The sequence below is a fragment of the Pelmatolapia mariae genome, linkage group LG4, assembly GCF_036321145.2.
Source record: "Pelmatolapia mariae isolate MD_Pm_ZW linkage group LG4, Pm_UMD_F_2, whole genome shotgun sequence".
In the NCBI taxonomy this organism is placed as follows: domain Eukaryota; kingdom Metazoa; phylum Chordata; class Actinopteri; order Cichliformes; family Cichlidae; genus Pelmatolapia; species Pelmatolapia mariae.
The window spans coordinates 4378749-4405944 of NC_086230.1; the positions used below are offsets into that span (position 1 = coordinate 4378749).

Here is a 27196-nt window from a genome sequence, read left to right on the forward strand (position 1 = left end):
TGTTACTCTGTTTGTGTCGGGGGACCCGATCCTTGGGGTGGACCAGTTTTTAGCGCAGCGTGTTTTGGGGTTTAAAAGCCACAAAAACCCGGTGTTTAGAAAAAATGCGTCTCAACTGCTCCGATACTCCTGATACATATGGGATCACATATTTTCTATGTATCACATACATAGAAAATATTCAAATTGTTGAAATTCTAAAATTTTAACATTAGAAGACAGTTTTAAGGGATCATCTTAGAATGTTTATAAAGTATGCATGAACCCACCCATGGCTGACATCACCTACTGCGAAGCCTCAAGCTGAGCAATTTTGCCATTTTGGTCTGGGTGTTTTAAAACTGGGCATCATGAACACGGTGCAGATCTGACTGAGAAACTGAGCCCAATCAGAAGCAAGCAACTTGTGAATCTCATGATAAAGATTACCCTGTTTATCCTTCTTTTGACTCTAATGTGCATGATGATTTACAAAGTCATGTGTGTTCAGTATTTAAACTTGAAAATAGCAATTGAGGCCATAAACACATCAGAAAGGTTTTAAGGTCATGAGGTCATACAGCAAGGAAGCCACAGACCTCCATACAAGATGGCATCTTTGCAACAAAAGCAGGCTCCTCCTGTTGGCCATTAGAAACAAAATTTATGTCTAAGTGGCTTCCACAATGGCATCACCTTTCAGACCCAGAAGGCAAGTCTACTTTTTATATGCAGCCTGTGGGCATCCATATTATGCGGTACGTTACAATTACGGGAAACCAAGCTAACTAATTAAACATGTTGACCAAAAGATTTTTTGGTTGCAGTTGTATTTTAGGTCAAGTTATTATCAATGATAATGAACTGCTGATAGTCAGGATACATTCTCATAGTTGTCCTCTTCATCATCACTACTTTCTTCTTCTTCATCATTATCTACACCAAGCGAGGGTGGGGATACATTCTCATAGTTGTCCTCTTCATCATCACTACTTTCTTCTTCTTCATCATTATCTACACCAAGCGAGGGTGGGGATACATTCTCATAGTTGTCCTCTTCATCACTAGTTTCTTCTTCATCATCATTATCTACACCTGGTGGTGGTGATGCATACAGCGAGGGTGGGGATACATTCTCATAGTTGTCTTCTTCATCACTAGTTACATCATCTTCATCTTCTCTGTGATCACTTACACTCACACAGGCCTTCCTGGCCTTCATGCAATTAGGGCCTGCTTTCTTGTAATCATGATCATCATTACACACTGGCTCCTCATAGTCATTGCTTCCCTCTTCATCCACTCCTGCAGCTCCCCCTTTCATTTTTACATTAGTGTCCATTAGATCAACATTCACATAGTCCTCATCGTCTTCATCACCCTCATTGTCTCCCCACTGGTAAGCATTCCCGACTTGGTCAACAACTGAAACACAAGTAAGGGAAAACAATGTCAATATGTAGTCAAACAATCTGATGAATAATTGCCTAAAATTTGTGAGTACACACTTTGACTGTGGATGAGAGCTACAGGCTCCTTGGCTCGTCGTTGTCTTCTCCTGAGGAGAACCACTAACAGCAGCAGCAGGAGCAGCAGCAGGATTCCAACAGCTACCGAGGACAGCAGCAGCATCACAGACACTAGAAGGACAGCATTCGATCAGTTTGATCAAAAACTTCACTGGTGTAATGAATTACTTCTTAGTTAAGTTGCTAATCTAGAGCAGTGTTTCCCAACCACTGTGCCGTGGCACAGAGGTGTGCCATGAGAGATCATCAGATGTGCCGTGGGAAATTATTTAATTTCAATTAATTGGTCCAAAAAAATACAATTTAATAATTACTGCAAATAATAAAATCACTGTTGGGCATCTGTCCTTTCAATGCAGTGACTGGTAGAGTAATTACTCTTTCATGTCAGTGGGTGGCAGTGAATGAAAGAATGAATGAAGCCTTTATTTGTCACTTGCAGTTGCCTGCAGTGAAATTGGACCCCTTCCGACCATACATACATTACACAAACATTCTAGAGGATGGTGGAGTCAAAGAGGAGGTTCTGCCTCCGTGGTAGGTATGCAAGTCGAGACTGTCAGAAAACAACTACAAGAAGACAGCTTCTTGGAAGACAGAACCAGCTTCACCCCAAACCAGATTTGAACACTGTTAGACCTCTGCCTTACCACCACAAATTTTAAATACAACAAGGGTGTCACGGGTTGCCGGGGCAAGCCGTGTGTGAATTGTTAAAGGACCCAAGATGCAGACTGCTTCGGATGTGAGCGAGCCTTATTAACATGAAGGTGAAACAAACAGGAACGTGGTGGACAAAACCAAAACCTAAGAGTAACCTAAACTGGGAAAAGCTAAACAAAAACAAACCTGAAACCTTGAAATCTTGAGGCATGAAACAGAGATGCAGGGAGAACAACGCGGGGAGAATGCACAGGAAGACGGAGGAAAATACACAGACGAACCAGCAACGAGGACGAGGGAACACACACTATAAATACACACAACAGCAATCAGGGGATGGGAAAAAGGAAGGAAACACACCTGGGAGACATCACAGCTGACGAAGCAGGGGAAACGTAAATAGAACACACTGACATCAGACGTTGGGCGTTTCTCAATATGCGTACTTGTGCGTACTTGCGTTCTCGTGTACTCGTGATACGTCATCAGTCGGAGACCAAGAACTGTTCCAATTCGAAGTACGCATCAAGCTGAGAACGCGAAAAAGTCCCGGATGTGTTCTCGATCCGCCCGTTTTATCGAGCATGCATCGGTGTGGACTTGGGACAGCTAAATATCCCAGAATGCATTTCGTCCAAAACTCAACAGCGGACTCCCGGCACATCATTCCACCCCCCCCCCCCCCCCCCCCCCCCCGCTCGCGGTCTTCTCACTACTCAGGTTAAAGAAACCCCAGCAGCTGTCTATAGTATTGGGTGTCCACTAAAATAAAAATAAAAGCGTTCTAACATCTCACCTGCTTGTTTTTATTAAGGTATGTACACGTATGTACATGTACACTATTTTTATTAATAGAGGTTTCACTACTGAGGTTAACAATGATATATAAGTCACGTAGATCACTTCTAAATGTTAATGTTTGGTTTATTTCAGTGTTTTGTTTGTTCCTGAGTAAACCGGTTTGGCTGTGATTAAAGTTAAGCTTCATAACATGTTACTCAAAGTTAAATTAAGAGGGGACGGCAGTAAAAACTCCGAACCTGTGACATCATCACGTACGCAGGTGTTCCAATTGTACATATCGCGAGTCCGTGCTCGCGTTCTCGGCGGGTACGTACTCCCGTGCGTACTTGGGCATTGATAAACGGCCAGAGACTTTTAAAGTAAAACAGGAAACACGTACACGTAATGACACAACACACACAACTTAACACAGACTGGGGGACACAGAACATAGGAACATGAAACGTGAAAAAGGACAGTACAAAACCCCAGAATAAACAAAACAACAGAATAATAATAATAAACTAAAACATAAACACGGATCACAGACTTCGGACCATGACAAACGGTTTTTACAGACAAAAACATGGATGTGCCATGGGCTCCCCGGTGTCACCTATTGTAGCCAGCCTTTACATGGTGGAAAGAAAGATTCTTGGCTCTTTTAAAGGGAGATTATCTAGCCGCTGGTACAGATATGTGGACGACACCTGGGTCAAAATGTAAACCCAAGAAGTAGAATCCTTCACTGCTCACATCAACGCTGTGGATAAAAACATAAGGTTCACCAGGGAAGACACAAAGGATAACTGTTTGCCATTCCTGGACTGTACCATGCGCATTGAAGGGAATGGAAACCTCAACACTGAAGTTTACCAGAAGCCCACACACACGGACCAGTACCTCCTCTTTGACTCCCACCACCCTCTGGAACACAAACACGGAGTAATCAGGACCCTACAACACCGGGCAAAAAATGTTCCCTCAAAGCCTGAAGGAAAAAAGAGGGAACACACACATGTAAAGGAGGCTCTTAAAACATGTGGTTATCCTAATTGGGCTTTCATAAAGTCAGCAACGAGGCACAGAAAAGAAGATCAGGCACCAACTCTTGAGGATCAGGAAGACAAACGCAACAACATTGTCATCCCCTATGTTGCCAGTTTATCAGAAAAACTCAGGAGAGTCTTCTCCAAGCACGGCATCCCAGTGTACTTCAGACCCAGCCACACACTCAGACAAAAACTGGTTCATCCCACAGAACTCCTAAACACAAACTTAGCAACATAGTATATGCTGTACAGGGTAGCGACGAATGCCCAGACCTCTACATTGGAGAGACCAAATAGCCACTTAATAAACACATGGCACAACATAGAAGAGCCACCTCGATGGGACAAGACTCAGCTGTCCATCTGCATCTAACGGACAAAGGTCACTCTTTTAGGACACCAATGTTCACATTTTGGACACAGAAGACAGATGGTATGAAAGAGGAGTGAAAGAAGCCATTTATGTCCACTGTGAACATCTTTGAACACAGGCGGTGGTTTACGACACCAACTTTCTGCCATCTATAATCCAGTTTTGAGATCCCTTCCCAGACGCCTTAACGCCCACTCACATCCTGGGCCATCTGACCTCAGTAAGTCACATGATAGAGTGGGGCTAGGTTTCACAGCAGGTTCATCCAAAACCTTGACTGATTGTGACCTACACCTGTTTTCACACCTTGACTTGTGCAAATAGGTAGAGGATCAACAGGGGGTTCATGACCCCCTTGGGGGACACTCGCCAAAGAATTAAATGTGGGCCTCTCCACCATTTGACCTTAGAACTGAAGAAGCTTCTCGGGTGAGAGGTGAAACGTCTTCAAGCAACTTAAGGAAGTCCAGACGCTTTTCTTTCCAAACTTAATGAGTCTACAGACATTAGTTGACATTCCCAACTATTGGCCAATGTGCGTTTTGTGGATGGAGACTCCATCAGAGAAAACTTTCTATTTTGCAAGGCACTGCCAGAAAAAAAACGGGAGAGGAAATCTTTCGGGTTACATCTGAATATCTTGAACAAAGAGGGTGGGAAACCTGCACGAGTATCTGCACTGATGGAGCAGCAGCCATGGTCGGACGCACCAAAGGTTTCGTTAGCAGAGTGAAAGCGATAAACCCAGATGCTATTGTTACGCACTGTTTTCTGCACCGCAAGGCGCTCGTTGCCAAGACTTTACCAGCAAACCAAGCTCCTGTGTTGGATGATGTGGTGAGCATGGTAAACTTTGTCAAGACAAGACCTCCGAAAAGCCGCATACTTTCATCTCTGTGTGAGAAAATGGGAGCGGAGCATAAAGCTTTATTGCTCCACACGGAGGTCCGATGGTTGTCACGCAGCAAAGTACTGACCCGTGTGTATGAGCTGTGGGAAGAGCTAAACGTGTTTTTGAGCGATGAGAGGTACAATGATGCAAAGCTGCTTACAAGTGATGAGTGGTGTGCAAGGCTGGCTTACATGGCAGATATACTTCAGCATTTGAATGAACTGAACACACGAATGCAAAGCCGAGATGAAAACCTGCTCACAAGCACAGATAAAATAAATGTAATTTGTTCAGAGGTCCACCTCTGGCAACAACATCTGGAAAATGCCAACCTTGGCATGTTCCCACTCGCTCAGAATTGGCAAGGAGATATTGAAACTGCCACAATGTGTGAAATAATAAGTAAACATTTGAAAACACTCGAGAAGAAGTTGTTCATTTATTTCCCCTCTGTCTCCACTGAATGGCTCGACTGGGTAAAAGACCCATATAGCTCAGCAGCAGTTTTTGGAAAGGATATGACTTTTCAGGAGCAGGAGGAACTAACTGAATTGACACAAGACTGTGGTGTAAAGCTAAGCTTTGCTGATCTATCTTTGGACAGTTTTTGATTGACTGCTGCCAAGGAGTTCCCCATTCTGGCAAACAGAGCCATTTTGACATTGCTCCCATTTTCCACAACATATCTATGTGATCTAAGCTTTTCGAGCATGGCTGCTATAAATACTAAAAACAGAGCGAGAGGAAGAGCTGTTGAGGAAGAGCTTCATGTATGGGGAAAAATAATGCTTAGATGTTTTTGTTACAAAACCTGTAAAAAAGCTGAACATAAGCAGATCTTTGAAATGTATAGAACTTTTGTTGAAAAAATTGAGGTCATCTACTAATCAGAAGGTTGATGGTTCGATCACTGGCTGCTCCAGTCTGGGTGAGGCAAGTTGTATAAAGTGCTTTGAGTGCTCAGAGCAGAAAAGCAGAAAAGTGGTATAAAAGAAACAGTCCATTTATCATTATTATACACTACCGGTCAAAAGTTTTAGAACACCCCAATGTTTCTAGTTATTTATTGCAATTCAAGTCATTCAAGTCCAATAGCTTGAAATGTTACAAAGGTAAATGGTGAACTGACAACTCAGACAGGAAGAGGTCTGGCAGACCCAAAGCCACCACTGAATCAGAGAACAAGTTTCTGAGAGTTAACAGTTTGTGTGATAGGCGGCTCACAGCACAACAGCTTCAGGCACAGCTTAACAGTGGTCATAGAAAGCAAGTCTCAATTTAAACTGTAATGAGAATACTTTAAGGTGAAGGTTTGACAGGGCGATTTGCAGCAAGAAAGCCACTGCTAAGACGTCAGATTAAAACAAAGAGGCATGCCTGGGCCATGAAACACCGCCATTGGACTACTGAAGACTGGAAGAAGGTATTATGGACTGATGAATCAAAATTTTAAATCTTCAGTTCATCATGTAGGATCTTTGTACGCCATCAAGTAGGCGAAAGGATGGTTCCACAGTGTGTGGCATCATCTGTCAAACATGGAGGAGGAAGTGTGATGGTCTGTGGCTGTTTTGCTGGATCCAGGGTCGGTGACTTGTACAGAGTGATGAACTAAAACGGCTGCCACAGCATTCTGCAGTGCCATGCAATACTCTCTGGTATGTGTCTAGTTGGTCAGGGGTTCATCCTACAGCAAGATAATGACCCAAAACACAAGTCCAAACTATGCCAGAACTACCTCAGGAAAAAGAACAAGATGATGGCTTGTTCTGACTAGAGATGGACCGATCCGATATTACGTATCGGTATCAGTCCGATACTGACCTAAATTACTGGATCGGATATCGGCGAGAAATAAAAAATGTAATCCGATCCATTAAATATCAAAAAAGCATCTCACAAAACTTGCGACATGGCGTAACTCGGCTCATAACCGTAGCACGTTGCAGCAGTATGCGTCACGTGATAGAGCAGCTGTGTGTATTTGGAGCCTCGCTACCAAACCAGCATTTCATCTCCGAGGAAGTTATCCCAGAGAGAAGTAAAGCAAGTGTGTAAGTTCATCTCTGAATGTTTGTAAAGCGTTCCCATGTTAAGCTTAACAACCGATATATGGAGCGACTGCCTCTCTCTCCTGCTGCTACTTCAATCGTGAAACTGCTTAATGATCAGCTGATCGGCTTTTCTGTCGCGAGTCCGTCTCTCTTCTTTGTTTTTGGCCCACTTTGCACCAGAAAGAGGAAACCAGCGGCTGAACAACAGCAGCACGTTTAAGCTTGATAATCTGTTGTTAGAATTTATTTAATATTACTTTCTAGACCAGGATCCTTTTCTACGTAGCTGACGGCTGGTAACTGTGCAGGGGCGGATCTAGCAAAGTTTAGCCAGGGGGGCCGATAGGGCATGAACAGGGAAAAGGGGGCACAAAGACATACTTTTCTTTCTTATTCTCATTTAAAATATGTAGCTTTTAATAAATAATTATCTGAATCTTACACCCAAAGTTTTAATCTGATGTAAAATGTATAGAAGTCCATTACTGTATATAGTAACTCTTAAGTCTAATATACCCTAGTAAGCTATAGTACTTTTTCCTTTGGGAAAGTACCATCTGTGAATTCTGCAATTCTGTTGAAGAAAGATGTTGAATATATTTAATTATTCTTGAAAAATAATTTGTTTCTGTGCATTTTTTTTCACCCTGCATCAAATTAAAGTTGATTACATCGATTAAGCGTCATGAGGTGGAGGGAGGGGGGTGGTTCCCTATTTTTTTTTTGCTGGGAGTTTGCAACCCTATTAGTTAGGTTGCTTAATATTTCTGCTAAGTACTCTTTAAAATACCAGAATAGGGAGGATGGAGTAGGTTTAAGTTAGGTTTTAAGTTAGGTAAGGTTTATTAGATTGATCAGTGTTGCTGAACTATGAAATATTTTGGGTGCAGTGTATTTTTTACACACAGGTATAACAGAATAGTTTTAGTGTTGTTGTTTATTTAAACTTGAGTATGAACTTATACAAAATGCAGCAAGATATTAAAAAAACAGTTTTATTGATTAAAAAACACACAATATCGGATTCATATCGGTATCGGCAGATATCCAAATTTATGATATTGGTATCGGTATCGGACATAAAAAAGTGGTATCGTGCCATCTCTAGTTCAGACACAGACTTAAACCCCATTGAGCTGGTTTGGGATGACCTGGACAAAAGAGTGAAAGCAAAGCAACCTACAAGTGCCACATTTATGGGACCTTGTGCAACAGATATGGGAAGAACTTTGTGAAGAATATTTGATTTCTATTGTAGAAAAACTTCCACGGGTGTGTTCAGCTGTTATATCTGTCAAAAGTCTACTTTGATGAGTCAAAAGTTCAGAACACATTTTGGTCTATAAATTGGTTCCATCATTTCTTTTCTAACTTCAGTTGCTTATTTGTACTATGCTTTCATTTCAGAGTGCAATGAGACATTAAACTGCATAATATTCAATTAAAAACTGGAAAAATTGAGATGTTCTAAAAAAATTTTTTACCAGAAGTGTATATCTATATATGAACATAAATGCTGTTTGGCAGCAGCTTTTTTTTTCTTTTTTGGCAACATCAAGGTTTAAGTTCCTGTTTCTGTTAAGTTCTATTTTTATTCCAGCCTTTGCCCCTATTTCTACTTCTTATTTCTAGTCTTAATTGCAAACATACAAAGGGAAAATACACAGACATTAATCCTGAGAAAAATTAGGTGGTCATGATATGGTTTTGTTGATACAACATAAATTCAACACTGTACTTACATTTAATGATGACACTAATCGGTGCTGTTGCAGCAGATCTGAATGTCCGTGTGGACACTGTGACCTCATACACACAGCTGTAGTTGCCCTGATGTTCATACTCAGCTACAGGGAAACTAAAGGAGGCTGAGTTGTTGACTGCTGGCTCTGTGAGGTTGGAGCCAGAGAAGCTCAAAATAAAATATCCACTGGAAAATGTGGAGTTAATGGAACAGGTGAGGATGAAGCTGTAACCCCTGGTGATCTGTGCACCTTCAGGACCCCAGACAAGTCCTGCATTAGGAGACGTCAAGGAGATGCTGAGCCTCTGCAGTCTCACTGTGTGAAAGCAAACTGGGATTAAAAACATATCATTCTCTCTACCTTTTAGTTCTGGACTTGTTTAAACTCTAGAATCAAAAGCAGAAGGAAGGATTTTTTTGGGGCACTTAAGGGAAGCTGAATCAAACTCAACACATTTCATCACTTACTAACTCATTAGTATTTGGTGTTATTTTTCACACATTCAGCAGTTATTGAGCAACTTTAGAAGTTTCTTGCTACATGGTAAATGAAAGTCCATGCTTATCTGCCAAGAAAAATGGCAGATTAGCTTGGGTAAAAGACCGAAAGCTGAGGCACACAACGAAGAATGCTGCTGGTAAAGTTTCTGGGCTGCCTTTCCTCATAACAGCCATCACTCAAGATTTTCTCCATTTAGAGCAATGCATTGTCAGGGATTGTAACATCTAGTCCTTTAACTGAATCTTGTAGCCCTCAACGTAGCATTTAGCTCTTTAGCTGCTAAATGCTCCACGGTATGTAATAGAGCTTTTTTTGCTTTTGTTAGTGCTTTTTTTGTAAATAGTTATTAAAACAAGTTTAAGCTATGACTGAAACATATAATAAATAAGCTAACAAAAAGTTTGTCACAATTTATGAAACAACTTATTATCTGTATTAAAAATGATAATTTCTCGTTTTGTTTGAAAAAATGCTTCTTACATGTATTTGCTTTATTACCTGTCACAGAGAGCCTACCAGAGTCACTTGGTGGGGAGTTAAATTCAAGACCTGAGCCCATTTTCTGATACTGACACTGGTACAATCCCTCGTTATCAAAGTTCACTTTAAGGATATTGAATGTTGCAGAGTTTGTACTAGAAGTTTGGGTCCTTATAAATGAATCTGATGTTTTCTTCAGAATGAACGATCCACCCAAAACCTGAGTGGAGATTGAACAAGTGATTGCAATGTTCCGACCCCAGGTGACCTCACCAACAGGATTTATGGTGATACGGGGTTTCGGGAAACTCACTGAAAAAACAAACAAAACAAATGAACAAACCAAAAAACAGGATAATACTGATTTAATATGTTGCTGGTTTAATGACACTTTTAGCTTTTGATTGTTGGAGCTGTCGAGCTCAGGAAATTGTTTTGTTTTCTTACCATTAACAGAGAGTCTGACAGCATCACTGAGGGAGGATGAAAAGTTTTGCTTTGAAATGGTTTTCTGATACTGACACTGGTATGAGCCATTATGATGTAAGTCCACTTTGTGGATACTGAAGTTAGCAGATGTGGAACTTGATGATGCAGTCTGGCTGAAAGTGCCTGTGGTCTTCTTGAGGATGAAAGTTCCACCAAACAACTCGGATAAGATCGAACAAGTAATGGTGACATCTTGACCCCAGGCAACCTTATCTCTACTCAGAGAGATCCTGGGCTTTGGAAGGCTCACTGAAAAACACAGTTTAGCATAATGTTAGTTTAGATAAATAGAAGTTTATGCATTTAAATAGCAAATCTTTGTAACTTTTTAACTTTACAACCCACCACCAACTCACTACCACCCCAGCTCTTCCCCATCCTCCATCTGACTTAATTTCATGTCTGTTAGCAGTAATAGTTCTGTACAGAACATGCCTCACTCTCCCTGCCTTTGTCATTGCTAACTACCTTTTCTCATAAATACCAGGGCTAGCTGTAGCTCAGGAGGTAGAGTAGGCCATCTCCTATCTGGAAGGTTGGTAGTTTGATTCTTGGCTGCTCGAGTCTCCAATCTGCATGCCTTCTTTTGGCAAGATAGCAAACCCCAAGTTCCTCTCTAAACCATTTCTCATTATGTGAATCAGTGAATGAGGCATGCTGTATAAAGCACTTTGAGTGTTCAAGTAGAGTAGAAAAGCACTATATAAAAGTCAGTCCACTTAGCTGCCAGGTCATTTCCGAGCTTAAATGAGGCCTTCTCCAAACTGCTGGTCTGTACCCTGGCCCACATCAAATCATGGTTTTCATTCATATTTGCAGTTGCGGTCCTTGCTACTGAACCATAGTTGGAAATAACAGCAGTTATTTGACTACTGTAGCCCTGACTGAAAAGAAATTGAGACACTGTATTATGTGTTGAAGCTTCATTCTAAGCTGAACTTAGTTGTACTGCTAAATTCCCCACTTATCACACAAATCTAACATTTGTTTAATGGCATCCATCCTTGAAGTGAATGGTAAGTCACATGAACTTTTTTCTTAAATAAAAATAATGAATAAAATGACTGTTTTGCTTTTGGCTTTTTGTGTTCTCTGTTTATTTGGAGTGATCATTCATTAGAAAAAACACTGCAGCTCATCATTGATGATTACTATATGATTACCACTATAGATTTCTTAGAGATGCTAGTTTGCATGGACTGAAGCAGTACTGTAAGAGTCGCAGCGGGATTTCATGGTCACCAGGGAGACCAGCAAAATCAAAAAAAATTTTTTTAATTAAGAAAACAAAACAAAAGCAGATTCTATCCATGTAACTTACTCATAAGGCATTCATGGCATGTCATAAAAAATATCTTGCTCCCACCCACCCCCTTCATTTCTGTGTGAATGTGCTTGACTAATCATGCTTATCTGTCTGGGTTCCATTTTTTGGCTTGTTTCGTTTTCTTTTTGTTTTTGTTTTCAGCCTATGAAGTGTTGATCACAGGAATGAGATCATAAATCCTGAGGATATATAAGTCTTGCATAATTTAACATTTAGGTAAGTACTGTAGGGTCGGAATGGCTGGTTTGAGTAACATTTGATTTCAGAACCTTGTTAGTTCCTGGATATGTCTGGATTCATGACTTTCTCTGTGTGCAGCCAGGCAACAAGAAACACATGAAAAACATGAAGTGTTTGATTTCACCCAGTGTCAGCTAAACACTGTACAGACTTAAGACACCACAGATTTCTAAGTGTCCAATGCAGGGTGTCAAACTCATTTTACATCGCGGGACATGTACAGCCCACTTTGATCTTAAGCAGGCCGGACCAAACTCTGCTTTCTGTCACTGTGTAAAGAAGTTACATATTTAACAGTTTTAAAAAGTTGTGACAAAAAAAGAAATCTGTCAGCATGACTCTTTGAAGAGACTTTATAAGAACTTTTCCTATTTTCACAAAGCAAAATCTGTTTACCTGCTCGTTAATCATTTGCTGTTTGCTGGTTGTTGAAATGGTTTTGTAAACTTTTAGCTGAGATTCTGATGTTTCTGTGGATGCTACACGTTTGTATATTTAACAGATCTGGCGGTACATCCTGTTAAACCAGATGTTCTCCTTCTCATCTTTGATACTGGGGGCATTGGGGTTCAATGGATTAATTGTTTATTGCTTAATTACATTGTGGCCATAAGGAAGATTTTTATCAGTAGGAAAAGCCTATAAAAATACAGTTAAAAGTCCAAAATTTATGCTTGTTTGTGGTGAGCAGCAGATGAAACAAGTTAAGAATTATAAATTAATTCAATTCAATTCAATTCAATTTTATTTATATAGCGCCAAATCACAACAGCAGAGAAAAACCCAACAATCATATGACCCCCTATGAGCAAGCACTTTGGCGACAGTGGGAAGGAAAAACTCCCTTTTAACAGGAAGAAACCTCCAGCAGAACCAGGCTCAGGGAGGGGCGGGGCCATCTGCTGCGACCGGTTGGGGTGAGAGAAAGAAAACAGGATAAAGACATGCTGTGGAAGAGAGACAGAGATTAATAACAGATATGATTCAATGCAGAGAGGTCTATTAACACATAGTTAGTGAGAAAGGTGACTGGAAAGGAAAAACTCAATGCATCATGGGAATCCCCCGGCAGCCTACGTCTATTGCAACATAACTAAGAGAGGATTCAGGGTCACCTGGTCCAGCCCTAACTATATGCTTTAGCAAAAAGGAAAGTTTTAAGCCTAATCTTAAAAGTAGAGATAGTGTCTGTCTCCCGAATCCAAACTGGAAGCTGGTTCCACAGAAGAGGGGCCTGAAAACTGAAGGCTCTCCCTCCCATTCTACTTTTAAATACTCTAGGAACAACAGGTAGGCCTGCATTGCGAGAGTGAAGTGCTCTAATAGGGTGATATGGTACTACAAGGTCATTAAGATAAGATGAGGCCTGATTATTTAAGACCTTGTATGTGAGGAGCAGGATTTTGAATTCAATTCTGGATTTAACAGGAAGCCAATGAAGGGAAGCCAAAACAGGAGAAATCTGCTCTCTCTTTCTAGTCCCTGTCAGGACTCTTGCTGCAGCATTTTGGATTAACTGAAGGCTTTTCAGGAAGTTTTTAGGACATCCTGATAATAATGAATTACAGTAGTCCAGCCTGGAAGTAACAAATGCATGAACTAGTTTTTCAGCGTCACTCTGAGACAGGATATTTCTAACTTTAGAGATGTTGCACAAATGGAAGAAAGCAGTCTTACATATTTGTTTAATATGTGCGTTGAAGGACATATCCTGGTCAAAAATGACTCCAAGGTTCCTCACAGTGTTACTGGAGGCCAAGGTAATGCCATCCAGAGTAAGAATCTGGTTAGATACCATATTTCTAAGATTTACAATAACCTCAGTTTGATCTGAATTAAGAAGCAGAAAGTTAGCTGTCTTAAAGACAGGTCTTTATGTCTTTAAGACATTCCTGCAGTTTAAGTAATTGGTGTGTATTACCTGGCTTCATGGACAGATAGAGCTGGGTGTCGTCAGCATAGCAGTGAAAATGTATGCTATGTCTTCTAATGATACTGCCTAAGGGAAGCATGTATAATGTAAACAGAATTGGTCGTAGCACTGAACCCTGTGGAACACCATAATTGACCTCAGTGTGTGAAGAGGCAGAGGTGTAATAGTCTGCCAAGTTGTAAAGGTGTCTTGATCTGCTAGCCTGTCATGTGGATTCTGTATCAAGACAAGCACAAATGTGTCAGGATGGCCGAGCGGTCTAAGGCTGCAGTCTTCCCTGGAGGCCTGGGTTCAAATCCCACTCCTGACATCACTTGCTTATTAAACATAAGGCTGAAAAGTTATGTGATGTCTTCCTTCAATAAAGAAGTTGCCACTAGATGGTGTGAAGAGGACTCTCCATTTACATGCACAAATTCGAGTCTATTGAATTTATTGAATTTTACTAAATATGATACAAACCACTGCAGCGCAGTACCTGTAATACCTACAGCGTGCTCTAACCGTGCTAATAGAATATTATGGTCGACAGTATCAAACGCTGCACTGAGGTCTAGCAGGACAAGCACAGAGATGAGTCCACTGTCAGAGGCCATAAGAAGATCATTTGTAACTTTCACTAAGCTGTTTCTGTGCTGTGATGAGCTCTGAAACCTGACTGAAACTCTTCAAATAAGCCAGTCCTCTGCAGATGATCTGTTAGCTGTTTGACAACTACTCTTTCAAGGAAGTTTGATATGAAAGGAAGGTTGGAGATTGGCCTATAATTACCTAAGACAGCTGGGTCTAGAGATGGCTTTTTAAGTAAAGGTTTAACTCCTGCCAGCTTGAAGGCCTGTGGTACATAGCCAATTATTAGAGATAGGTTGATCATATTTAAGATTGAAACATTAATTAATGGCAGGACTTCTTTGAGCAGTTTTGTAGGAATGGGGTCTAAAAGACACATTGACGGTTTGGAGGAAGTAATTATTGAAGTTAACTCAGAAAGATCAATTGGAGAAAAAGAGTCTAAATTAATATCAATGGTACTAAAAGTAGCTGTAGATAATATTACATCTGTGGGATGATTATTGGTAATTTTTTCTCTAATTATTAAAATGTTGTTTGTGAAGAAGTTCATGATGTCATTACTAGTTAACGTTAACGGCTCAACAGTACTCTGACTTTTTGTCAGCCTGGCTACAGTGCTGAAGAGAAACCTGGGGTTGTTCTTATTTTCTTCAATAAGTGACGAATAGTAAGATGTTCTGGCTTTGCGGAGGGCTTTCTTATAAAGCAACAAACTATTTCTCCAGGCTAAATGATGATCTTCTAAATTTGTGACACGCCATTTCCTCTCCAGCTTACGAGTTATCTGCTTTAGGCTACGTGTTTAAGAATTATACCACGGAGTCAGGTACTTCTGGTTTGAGGCCTTCGTTTTCACAGGAGCTACAGTATCCAGAGTCGTACGTAGTGAGGAGGTAAAATTATTAACAAGATAATCGGCCTCTGTTGGGGTAGCGTTCAGGTAGCTGCTCTGCTCTATGTTGGTACAGGGCATTGAAGATGATAACAGTGGGTGGATTATATTCTTAAACTTAGTTACAGCGCTTTCAGAAAGACATCTACTTTGATAAAGTCTACTCTCCACTGCTGTGTAATCAATTATTGTAAATGTGAATGTTATCAGGAAATGATCAGACAGGAGAGGGTTTTCAGGAAACACTGTTAGTTTCTATGCCATATGTTAAAACAAGATCTAGAGTGTGATTAAAGTGGTGGGTGGGTTCTTTCACATTTTGAGAGAAGCCAATTGAGTCTGCAGATTAAATGCTGTGTTGAGGCTGTCATTTTTAGCATCTACATGAATGTTAATATCACCCACAATAATTATTTTGTCTGAGCTGAGCACTAAATCAGATAAAAAGTCTGAGAAATCTGACAGAAACTCTGTGTAAGGCCCAGGTGGACGACAGATGATAACAAATGAGACTGGTTTCTGAGTTTTACAGCTGGGGTGGACAAGGCTAAGCATCAGGCTTTCAAATGAGTTAAAAGTCTGTCTTGGTCTTTCATTGATTAATAGGCTGGTATGAAAAATTGTTGCCACACCGCCCCCTCGGCCTGTGCTTCGAGATTTCTGGTAGTTAGAATGACTCGGGGGTGTTGATTCATTTAAACTAACATAATCATCCGGCTGCAACCAGGTTTCTGTAAGGCAGAGTAAATCGATTTGTTGATCAATTATTAAGTCATGTACTAACAGAGACTTGGAGGAGAGAGACCTAATATTTAATAATCCACATTTCACTGTTTTACTCTTTGGTTCAGATGTCGATACTGTATTGTTCTTTCTTTGTGATTTTTTCTGTTTAAGTTGGTTGTTGCTGGTTTTTAGTTTGTTTTTTGTCTGTTTGGGAGCTGACACCGTCTCAATGGAGATGGGTTTTGGGGGGGGTAACAGGAGGAGAGAAGCTGCAGAGAGGCGTGTAAGACTGCAACTCTGCTTCCTGGTCCCAACTCTGGATAGTCATATTTTGGGAGGTTTAATAAATTTGTCCATATTTCTAGAAATGAGAGCTGCTCCATCCAAAGTGGGATGGATGCTGTCTCTCCTAACAAGACCAGGGCCATTTATCAATATGCGTACTTGTGCGTACTTGCGTTCTCGTGTACTCATGATACGTCATCAGTCGGAGACCAAGTACTGTTCCAATTCGAAGTACGCATCAAGCCGAGAACGCGAAAAAGTCCCGGATGTGTTCTCGCTCCGCCCGTTTTATCGAGCATGCATCGGTGTGGACTTGGTACAGCTAAATATCCCAGAATGCATTTCGTCCAAAACTCAACAGCGGACTCCCGGCACATCGTTTCCACCCCCCCCCCCCGCTCGCGGTCTTCTCACTACTCAGGTTAAAGAAACCCCAGCACCTGTCTATAGTATTGGGTGTCCACTAAAATAAAAATAAAAGCGTTCTAACATCTCACCTGCTTGTTTTTATTAAGGTATGTACACGTATGTACATGTACACTATTTTTATTATTAGAGGTTTCACTACTGAGGTTAAAAATGATATATAAGTCACGTAGATCACTTCTAAATGTTAATGTTTGGTTTATTTCAGTGTTTTATTTGTTCCTGAGTAAACCGGTTTGGCTGTGATTAAAGTTAAGCTTCATAACATGTTACTCAAAGTTAAATTAAGAGGGGACGGCAGTAAAAACTCCGGACCTGTGACATCATCACGTACGCTGGTGTTCCAATTGTACAAATCGCGAGTCCGTGCTCGCGTTCTCGGCGAGTCCGTACTCCCGTGCGTTCTCGGCCAGTACGTACTCGCCGAGAACGCGAGTACGTACTCGCGTACTTGAGAATTGATAAACAGCCCAGGTTTCCTCCAGAAGATTTGCCAATTATCTATGAAGCCCACATCGTTTCTGAGACACCACTCAGACAGCCAGCAATTTAAGGAGAACATGCGGCTAAACATGTCACTCCTGGTCTGATTGGGGAGGGGACCAGAGAAAACTACAGAGTCCGACATTGATTTGGCAAAGTTACACACCGATTCAATATTGATTTTAGTGACCTCTGATTGGCGTAACCGGGTGTCATTACTGCTGACGTGAATTATGATTTTACTGAATTTACGTTTACCCTTAGCCAGCAGTTTTAAATTTCCCTCAAAGTCGCCTGCTCTGGCCCCTGGAAGACAATTGACTATGGTTGCCGGTGTCTCCAGCTTCACATGTCTGAGAACAGAATCACCAATTACCAGAGTTTGACCCCCAGCGGGTGTGTCGCCGAGTGGGGAAAAACGGTTAGACACATGAACAGGTTGGTGGTGTACCTGGGGCTTCTGTTTAGGACTATGCTTCCTCCTCACCGTCACCCAGCCATCCTCTTTCCCCAGCTGCTTGGGGTCTGCCGGGTAAAAGCTAGCGGGGCCTACGCTATCTTCGGCTGCACCAGCTACAGGGGCCTGGCTAGCTACGGGTGAATGAAGGGTGCGAAGCTGAGTCTCCAATTCAGTAATCCTGGCCTCCAGAGCTGCAAATATGCTACATTTGTTACAAGTATCATTACTGCTAAAGGAGGCCGAGGAGTAGCTAAACATCTGACACAATGAGCAGGAAAGTGCAGGAGGGACAGGTGAAGAGGCCATGCTGCTAGCGAGTTGGCTACGAGCTAAGCTAAGCTAAGCTAGCGAAATAGTAAAGACACAGTGAGTGAATACTTTGGCTATAAATTAGGTAGTGAGTACACAGAGAGTGTGCTTCGGATGAAGCACGTGAAGATTATACTATGAAAAAAGAAGGTATCTAAAAGTTTTTATTTAAATTGCTAAGCAGATAAGCTACTCAGAAACATCACTGTGTTTGAGCAGGAACAGGAAGTGATATAGGGCTTTGGAGCGTGATGTCACGAAAGGGGGCGTGGAAAGGATTTTTGGTTGAGGCGCCATGTTTCTGGGCCAAACAAAGCGCTAGCGAAAGAGGAGCGAAAGCACACGGATAACACCAGCTATGGTTCGTACTTGCTGTGCAATCGGTTGTAATGTTAGATCGCACGACCAGTAAGGGAATAAGCTTGAAAATGATTTATCTTTTCATTCTTTCCCCACCTGGAAGCAACATGAGGTAGCTCATTAGGGTTGCCAACCGTCCCTTAAAAAACGGAATCGTCCCTTATTTAGAAACAAAAGTACACGTCCCGTATTGAGCTAATAAGGGACGCACTTTGTCCCGTAATACAGTGAGAATCAAAAGTAGTCTATAAATGTTAATGGAATTAACGCTTTGTTTGAAAACATAATTCCCAGCCCCTCTCCTGCTCTGTGACCAATGAGCTGACAGCACACTTATGACAATTCGAGTATGACCATTCAGATTACCGCTTATTTCATTGGTCGAGGAAAAGTCGCTTACGGAGAAAATACCGGAAGACAACAGATGACCACAACAAGAAGCATGGCCAACAGGGAAACAAACGCAGACACTGCGGTGCAAGTCTCGGACGACAGTACACCTAAAGCTGGGCAGACACTGTGCGATTTTTTTCAGTTGCAGCTTCTGCTCAAACTGCACGATTGACTCGCAGGGGTTATAAGTTCGTAGGTCACGATGCAGGGTCTCACACTATACCGCCCGATGCTCTGATGCGACCTGAGTGCTCACACTGTGCCTCCATAAAATGAAGATTATAACAGAAAATCTGTCGCTCTCTCTCCCTCTCTGTCTTTCTCACACGGACACGTACACCATCATCAACTTTGCTAAATTGCTAATGAAAAACACTGATCAGGCAGCTGTGATTGAGCAGCAATGTAAATCCAACTATTTTCACGGTTGTTGTTGTCGTGATAATTTTGTGAGGCCACATCGAAAAGGCTCGGATGAGCTTTCCAAAGTTCTACAAGTTGTGCCTCAATCGCTTGTGTCCAGATCACACGCTGCACAGCCGTGCTGCTCCGTCTTTTTCACCGACGTTTACGTGTTTGGGCATGAGCAGTGTGAGCGGCTGCGGTGACACCCTCACGAGTGATTGATGATGATGGTCGTGAGGTGTTAATCGCTTCTCGTTACCCCACGTATACTACACGATGAAGGCCAAAATCGGGCCGATCACCAAATCGGTCGCACGACTCAAAAATCGGCTCAAAATGGGCCAAAAATCGCACAGTGTAAGCCCAGCATTAGACCAGCAATGTTTGTTCCCCTCAGAGAAAGAAAAAAAAAAAGGCTGCAAAAGTACAGGGAGGAATGGGAAAAGGAAAACACTTGGCTGGAAAAGTGCACGACAACACCTATAAAGAGCACTGCACTGTGTGCTGGTGCACTTTTTCAATAGGCATGCTTTTAATGGTGGGCACATAAGGAACATGAGGGGCGTGAAAGCTCGGGGAACCCTTAACCAATTTTTTGTCCACCAGGCCACGGCAAAAGCAGATATGGTATGTAGACACTGGTTTGTTTTTTTTAAACCCTCTGGTTAAGGTTAATATGGGCATGTGCAGTGAATATCAGCGCTATGTGGCCAGAAGTGTGATAATATAATTTATTTTGTGTAATAAACAACTGCAAGGATAGATGATTACAACAAATAGATGACTAATACATAAAAGTAATACATAGATGAATAATAATGATGAGTTATGATGCGTAATCATGGGAACAAGCGGGTTTAAACGGGAGCAGCTGATTAGCATTAGAAAAGCTGAAATAATACCTCAACTGAAGCCAATTGTACTAAAAGCACTATATGTGCACTGTTACAAGAATGCTTTTCGTTCTATTGTTTTCTATTAATTTATATAATTTTAAGTTAAGCAGGACAGAGTTCTTTTGAAGAAAGATTTACTTATATTCTCAAAAGTTAAGCATGACAGGCTTCTGTTTAAGAAAGAGACCTGTTTTATTGTGTTAATGTTGCCATTTTGAGCTAAAAATAAATGGCTAAATGATCATTTGTTTGCCATGTGTTCATATCACAAAGAATATGCATCTGCTTAAATCAAATTCAAATCAAATGGTTAAAAAAATAATTTCACACACACAAAAAAAGAGCTACAAAATTCATCACACTGGGAAGGGTGAAGACAACTGGGTCGCCCGGCCCCGGCCACGAGGTGTCCCTTATTTATTTTTCAGGGAGTTGGCAACCCTATAGCTCATATATCAGATGTTACCAAAAGAAGGCGTCTTGTCTGGATAGCAGCTGTGAAACGAGCTGATATCCAGTTCTCTTCCATTTCCAAATATCTGTTGGTGTGCTCCAGACATTTTCATTGCAGTAAGTTCTAAATAAGTTCATATTACTCTTTATAGCCTATTAGTTTTATTTTCGATGCACTCTGAGGTCATAGCAAATTAGAACAAACAACCTAATGAGTGATTTTGCAGAACTACCTTCTATTTATAGAGTTGCTAATTTTTGGCATTATTGCAGGCAAACCAGCCTATGAAATGGATGAAACACATCGTGACTGGGTTCCAGCGCTGCACAAAGGGCACTCCGAAATCCCTGCTTCAAACACACCACCATGCCAATCACATTACTTCTTCCATGTGAGGGTGAAGAGGTGACCCTTCTGGATAAGATGGTGAAGGTTTGCTGTGTTTTGGTGAACAGTGTGGTAGTAAAACCAGGGAAAAATGAAACTTGCTCTTGTTAAATACTCTTAAGTCTTGTGCTGTATAAATAGCGGTAATTTTTCAGAAGATACAGTAAATTAAGTAGTGTTAGTAGTGGGTGATATTATGGAAACGCTGTCATGATTTTGTGTAAACATTTTGTCATTTGTAAACTATAAATGACACGGATTCTACATTGTAACTGATGTGATGTTCTACAAAGTGGTTTTAATTTAAAAAAAAGGCAAAAATTAGTTTGTTTCTTTATTCAACTTTTGAACAGTGGTACTCCGTCAGTACATGTTCAGTAAATGCAAATTATTTACATGGCAGTGCACTTCAGGCATAAATCTAGACCCCTAGATAAAACATTATGGGTCATTCCCACAACCCACAGCTTTACTGTGTTCCAGCAAAGTATCCAATAGCAGTGACAACTCCTCCACAGTAGCAGGTGGGATTTTTCTTTTCTGAGGACGGCTTCTTTTACCTGTCACTACGGATGGTCTGTTTATGTTTTGATTGAGAGCCTTTTTTTGGGCAGCTGAAGAGGAGAAGTCTATCTTATGGCCAACCTCTGGCTGTATCTTGGTCATATTACCAGGCAAAACCCAGTATGCAGGTTCATCTGTAACAGTCCTTGTGCCACAGATCCGCACTGTTGCTTCTACTTTAAACAGAAGAGCAGCGACATGGCTGCAGGTCTCCACGACTCTGGCCATACAGGTGCAGTGGGCGGCTTCAACCTTCCCTGTGATGCTCACAATGACCCATGGCTGCAGTGCTGGTTCATTCAGTCTTTGAGAGTGCAGTACCTGAAACATACAAAGGCAAAGTTAATTTAAAGACATGGATTTTAATGAACCAAGGCTGACACAAATGTGTTTTATCGACTTTCTAATCCATTTATCATAAATGTAACAAAGTGTTTAGAAAGTTAGCACATACATGTAATTGTTCATTTTTTTATGTATCCATCTATAGAACGCCGCCTGTTATATTCTAAATCTGCCTGTTTCAGAAACCTGCCTGCAGAAAATGAACCTAAAGTATGTAATGCAAGGATGTAATCACTTTCAAGAGGGAGAAAGCATAAAGTTCGACTTTAAGTGACAATTATGGACACCTAATATGATAAGGAGATTCTGCAGGTCATTAATCAATGTATAAAACTACAATAAAATGTATTTTTAGTGACACAGGACACAAACACGGAAGCAAGATATATAATTAAGATTATTTATAATAAACATTAATAAATCATTGCAATTTCTTTAACCATACAGAATAACTAAATCCTTCAGGACAATATCACATCAATGCACTGAACTCACTATGTTATCCCTCTAACAGAGCTTTCACATGTTCTCACTGTAATTTCCCCCTCATGAATGAATTTATGCTGCACTAATTAGAATGTTCGGGGGAAAATCAAACGCATTTTACTCGCAGTACTCGAGCTGACTTACCTTTGTTTGAATGACGATGTACTCACAAGTCTTGTACCCAATCTTTGGTGAATTGGATGTGTCCCTCCAGAAATTTATGATTGCGAAACTGGTTCACCTTGTAAGCGCTGACTCCACAGACAAGGTACGAAAATATATCAGGCTACGTCAATAGCGGTAGGTCTTCAGGGTTTCTACTCCACTGCCGTATTTCATACGGGTCCACATTTCCAATGCATGCTATTTTCTACAAGTTCCATCTCTTTGCATCCAGACGCAATCTGTCTCTGTACCGTCCTTTTTCTTTTAAACTGCTTTTAAGCATGTTTCTAGCAACCGTCCTTCCAACACAGTGTGTTTGTTTTGATTCGTGGCCCAGACAAATGGCGCCACGCTCCCACAATACCTTGCGGTGTGACATCAACTCTAAAGCCCTATTCTACCGCAGAGAGAGCGAACACCAAGTGACAGCGCCACACTATTACTTCAAGTTTTCTAGTCTGTCTTTGCATGTGGCCAAATGGTGTGCCCATCAAAATAAACTTGTGTCCCTGCTTGCATGAATTCTCGGCAGGGCTGAAGATTCGCCTCCCACGGGCCATTAATAACTGACAAATGAAATTATTATTGTTTCACTTGTTTGACACCCGAGATCTAATAACTTAGTGGCAAGAAAATGCATTTATCATCATTTTATATTAAAAAAAATCTTTGTGCTAAAAATATCATAATCCAAAACAAATTGAATAACACGATGTTGTCATGCTGACATCAGCACTAATAATCAGTATATATTGCTGATGTCCTTGATCTTTTTACTGAACATACTGACATCAGCCTGTTTAATAGAAACAGGCTAATGTCATCATATTGTAATAAAAACAGGATGTTATTAGCATGTTCTCATGGTAACATCTTAAAACACTAAAACAGGTTTTCGTATAGTTCTTGCCCTTCGGAGGAGTTGTGGTCTCCGCGTGCTCTTGTTTCTCAGTGATTTCTTTCCTCATGGTGCGTCCTCTCTTAGGTTTTCCACCTCCAAAAATCACTTTAACCTCTTTGTTCAAGCTAGAGCTAATTCAAGCGAATTAGTTCAGTTGATAAGCACCGCTGTTAATGTGTTTTCTAAATACAACTGAACAGGCATGCAGTCCAGAGCAGGAAACCAAGAGGGAAGTTGCTGCATGAAGATTACTGAGAAAAAACAGCACCATACTGCAACTATAAATATCAAGTATTGTGGGTGTAAGATCATGTGGTACCGTATTTGGGCATGGATGCTCTATATCAAAGAAAGGAAACTGACGTTGATAAAGATATCTTCAGCCATTTTGACACAAGCACCGATTTTTGTCTCAACACACACTCATGAAAACACAAATATCTGACACAGAGATCAGAACTCAGAAAGGGGCTGGCATATTTTAAGACTGGCTAAGTACGGTGACAGTACAGTGCTAGAACGTGGGCATTATGTAAGCAATCAGATGATTGACCAGTTGGGGCACAAAGTCTTGCAAATATGTTTGTTTGAAGTTATTGATGCCAAAGGAGGAACAGCTGGTTATTTTAAACAATGATTGTGTTTAATGTCCACCACCACTGAGAACGCTTAATGGGTGTGCTTAATAAAGAAAGAGTTCAAAATGTATTGTTTATTAATTTAGCACATTTTTATCTATGTTTTGATAAGAGTATAACAAACACTTCTCACCTGAACAGACGACACCAGCGTCCTCACCATGTCCACAGTTGTGCGTCCCAAATCCATTGTGTCCACACTCAGTTAGAGAACTTTCATTTCCTGAACAGGCCACATTATCAAGCCAGATTTGTCCACTTCCTTGACCAAAGCGAGCAGATGAAGTGGCCTCCAATGCTCTCCCACAGCCCAGCTGTCTACAGACCACCTTAGCATCATTTAAGTCCCAGTCATCATCACAGACTGTTCCCCATGAACTGTTGTAGTAAAATTCTACTCTTCCTGAACATGAAGTAGATCCAGCAAACCTGATCTGAGGTGCTAGCGACAGAACAGACAAAATATTACCAAGAAAAGACAGAGCACCTGCACTTATTATTTTTCTGGTTTCTTAGTCATAGCAATAATTACACAAAGTCCAAAAGCAAGTTGCAAAGGATGATAATCAGTTTCGTGACTAGCTGTTAAAATACACAGCTACATTTATTCAACATAAATTAAAGTATTTCTCACCCAAACAAACAACTCCAGCATCCTCGCCATGTCCACAGTTATGTGTCCCAAATCCATTGTGTCCACACTCAGTTAGAGAATTTTCATTTCCTGAACAGGCCACATCATCAAGCCAAATTTGTCCACTTCCTTGACCGAAGCGAGCAGATGAAGTGACCTCCAATGCTCTCCCACAGCCCAGCTGTCTACAGACCACATTGGCATCACTAATGCCCCAGTCATCGTCACAGACTGTTCCCCAGGAGCCACTGTGATAGATTTCAACTCTTCCAGAGCACTGAGTGGACCCAGACCCAGCTAGTCTGATCTGTCCTATCGGGCACATAATATAAACTATATTTAATAATAAATTTTCCTAAAGTTGAAAAGAATTAAAAAAAAATTCACACACAAGAACAGACTGACCTGCAGCAGGTGAAGTGAAGGCCAAGAGGCAAGAAACTTTTGGAGGGAACAAAATGACATTGCTTATTGTGTAAAGTAAGCACATACATCTGTAGTCATTTATCTAAAGTGATCAATATTTGCACTGAAAGCTAAACCGCAAAGACCAAAACTGTCTCTCTACAAAAGCATTATAAAATTATGTCTTACCGAAGGTTAAAAAATGAAGCACTCTCTGCTGTCTGCACCCCATGACTGAAAAAAGAGGCTGCTTCGTGTCATTTATGGGAACCAGATGACAGTCAACTCAACAAAAAACTACAGTGTGCAAAAAACACTTCACATTTGGTTTATCCTCCCAAAACACTTCCCCTTTTGTTTTGAATGTGTTTTTTAATTCATCCACGGGGCTTTGACATGAGCAGCTCTAAAGACTGGAGCTCACCACATCATTAAAAATTCAGGTTTTTTTAAATAAAAATAAAACTGCTCGAGTAATCTAGTGACTCTCGGATATTACATATTGATTCATTACAAGCAAATTTGCACCAACCCTACAATCATCCACAGAAACACACATGCTGTCTCCATCTGGTGATTAAAAAGTAATATTGACACAGATGATACATTCTTGAGGTTAAGTGCTCATAATTTTAAGCACTCCTACATTAGCCTAAAAAGTATTAGCAAGGACTCACAGTTTAACATTTGGGAAGATGATCTGAATGAGAAAGGAAGTCAATCCTTTTATAGTGGCAGTGGGAAGAAATGCAACCAGAGAATTGTCTCTGTTTAGACAGTTTTAAATCTTAACTAATTTCATGAATGTTTCTGAGGACTAAATTGGAAGCCACACTTTAAACTATAAAATCTTTAAAATATGGGCCTAAAATCGAAGATATGAAACATTAAAGTGACACAAATATGCACAAAAAAAGCAAAAGAAGAGAAATCATGAAGGAGGAAAATTGCTTTTCACAGCAGTGTGTGTGATACACCAACAAAAACACAGGGTCACACAGAATAAACTCATCCAAAATTTTTAGGAGATACATCCATGCCATCAATTTGAACAATCTACTGTGCTCGAGGTGACGACAATATGTACGCCTGTTTGACAAATAATGTTCTACATTGACTTGCCCCCCACATCCTTTAAATGAATTTATTAATCAAGACAGATTGCAGAGTTGGCACTAAGGCCATCCCTAGAGGGCACTGCAAGGTGTTTTATAGGCATTTGGACAAACTGCTGTCACTGTAGGGAACTCAGTGTTATAAAGAAGACGTGTGACCGTTTTTACACGTGTCACGTGTCATTTATTTTTGTTTTTGTTGTGTATTTGTGAGTTTTTCATTATTACAAAGTTTTCTATGACCTGCCCTGGGACTACAGATGTTAATTAGCAGTTTTGCTATAATCTAGCATGTTTACACTTTATGCTTGGTATATTGATGTTCATCAATGTGCTGTTCCTGTTAAATGTATAAAAAGAAGAAAAAAATCCTGCAGTCAAGAAAGGAGTGAAATAATTAATAATGGCAATAATGAGCCGGTTTGGAAAATGTAAGGAGTAGAAAGTCGAGATCTTTGTGTGAAATTGGAGGAATAACAAGTAGCAAAGTGTCAGAAAAGTGCTCAAGTAGAGAAAGGAAACTTTTGCTTTTGATAAAGACGACGGTGTAGAGGACGTTCTGCGAACCTTCCTACGTAGTTTCGGGTTATCACCGTCCTCTGTGTCTTCGGTGGCGGCCCCTCCTTTTCCTCCCACTGTCCTCTGCAGCTGTTCCAGCTGTTGCTGCTCCCGTGAAGTTTCATTGTGTTAACCGGTGTTAAAGGCGTACAAGCTCACTATTACTCATTCATACATAAACAACATGCAGTGTAACTGAAGCTGTTAAAAGTCCTTTACAGCAGTAGATCACATCGTTTCTCACCTTGCTTATCTGCGTTTATTTATTTATTTTTGCGGTAGAGACAGCCACGTCT

General features: G+C 40.8%; 1 protein-coding gene across 1 annotated transcript in view; it reads right to left on the minus strand.

Annotated features, from left to right (window-relative positions):
* LOC134625691 (deleted in malignant brain tumors 1 protein-like) overlaps positions 1-24913 on the minus strand; it is a 246300-nt gene extending 221387 nt beyond the window's left edge. The window contains exons 1-2 of the mRNA XM_065470669.1: positions 24823-24913; positions 24322-24502 (exon numbers count right to left, since the gene is read on the minus strand). Of these exons, the coding sequence (XP_065326741.1) occupies positions 24322-24502; positions 24823-24879 (238 nt within the window). The 5' untranslated portion in view covers positions 24880-24913. The remainder of the gene's footprint in view (positions 1-24321; positions 24503-24822) is intronic.
* Between the last annotated feature and the right edge of the window lie 2283 nt (positions 24914-27196).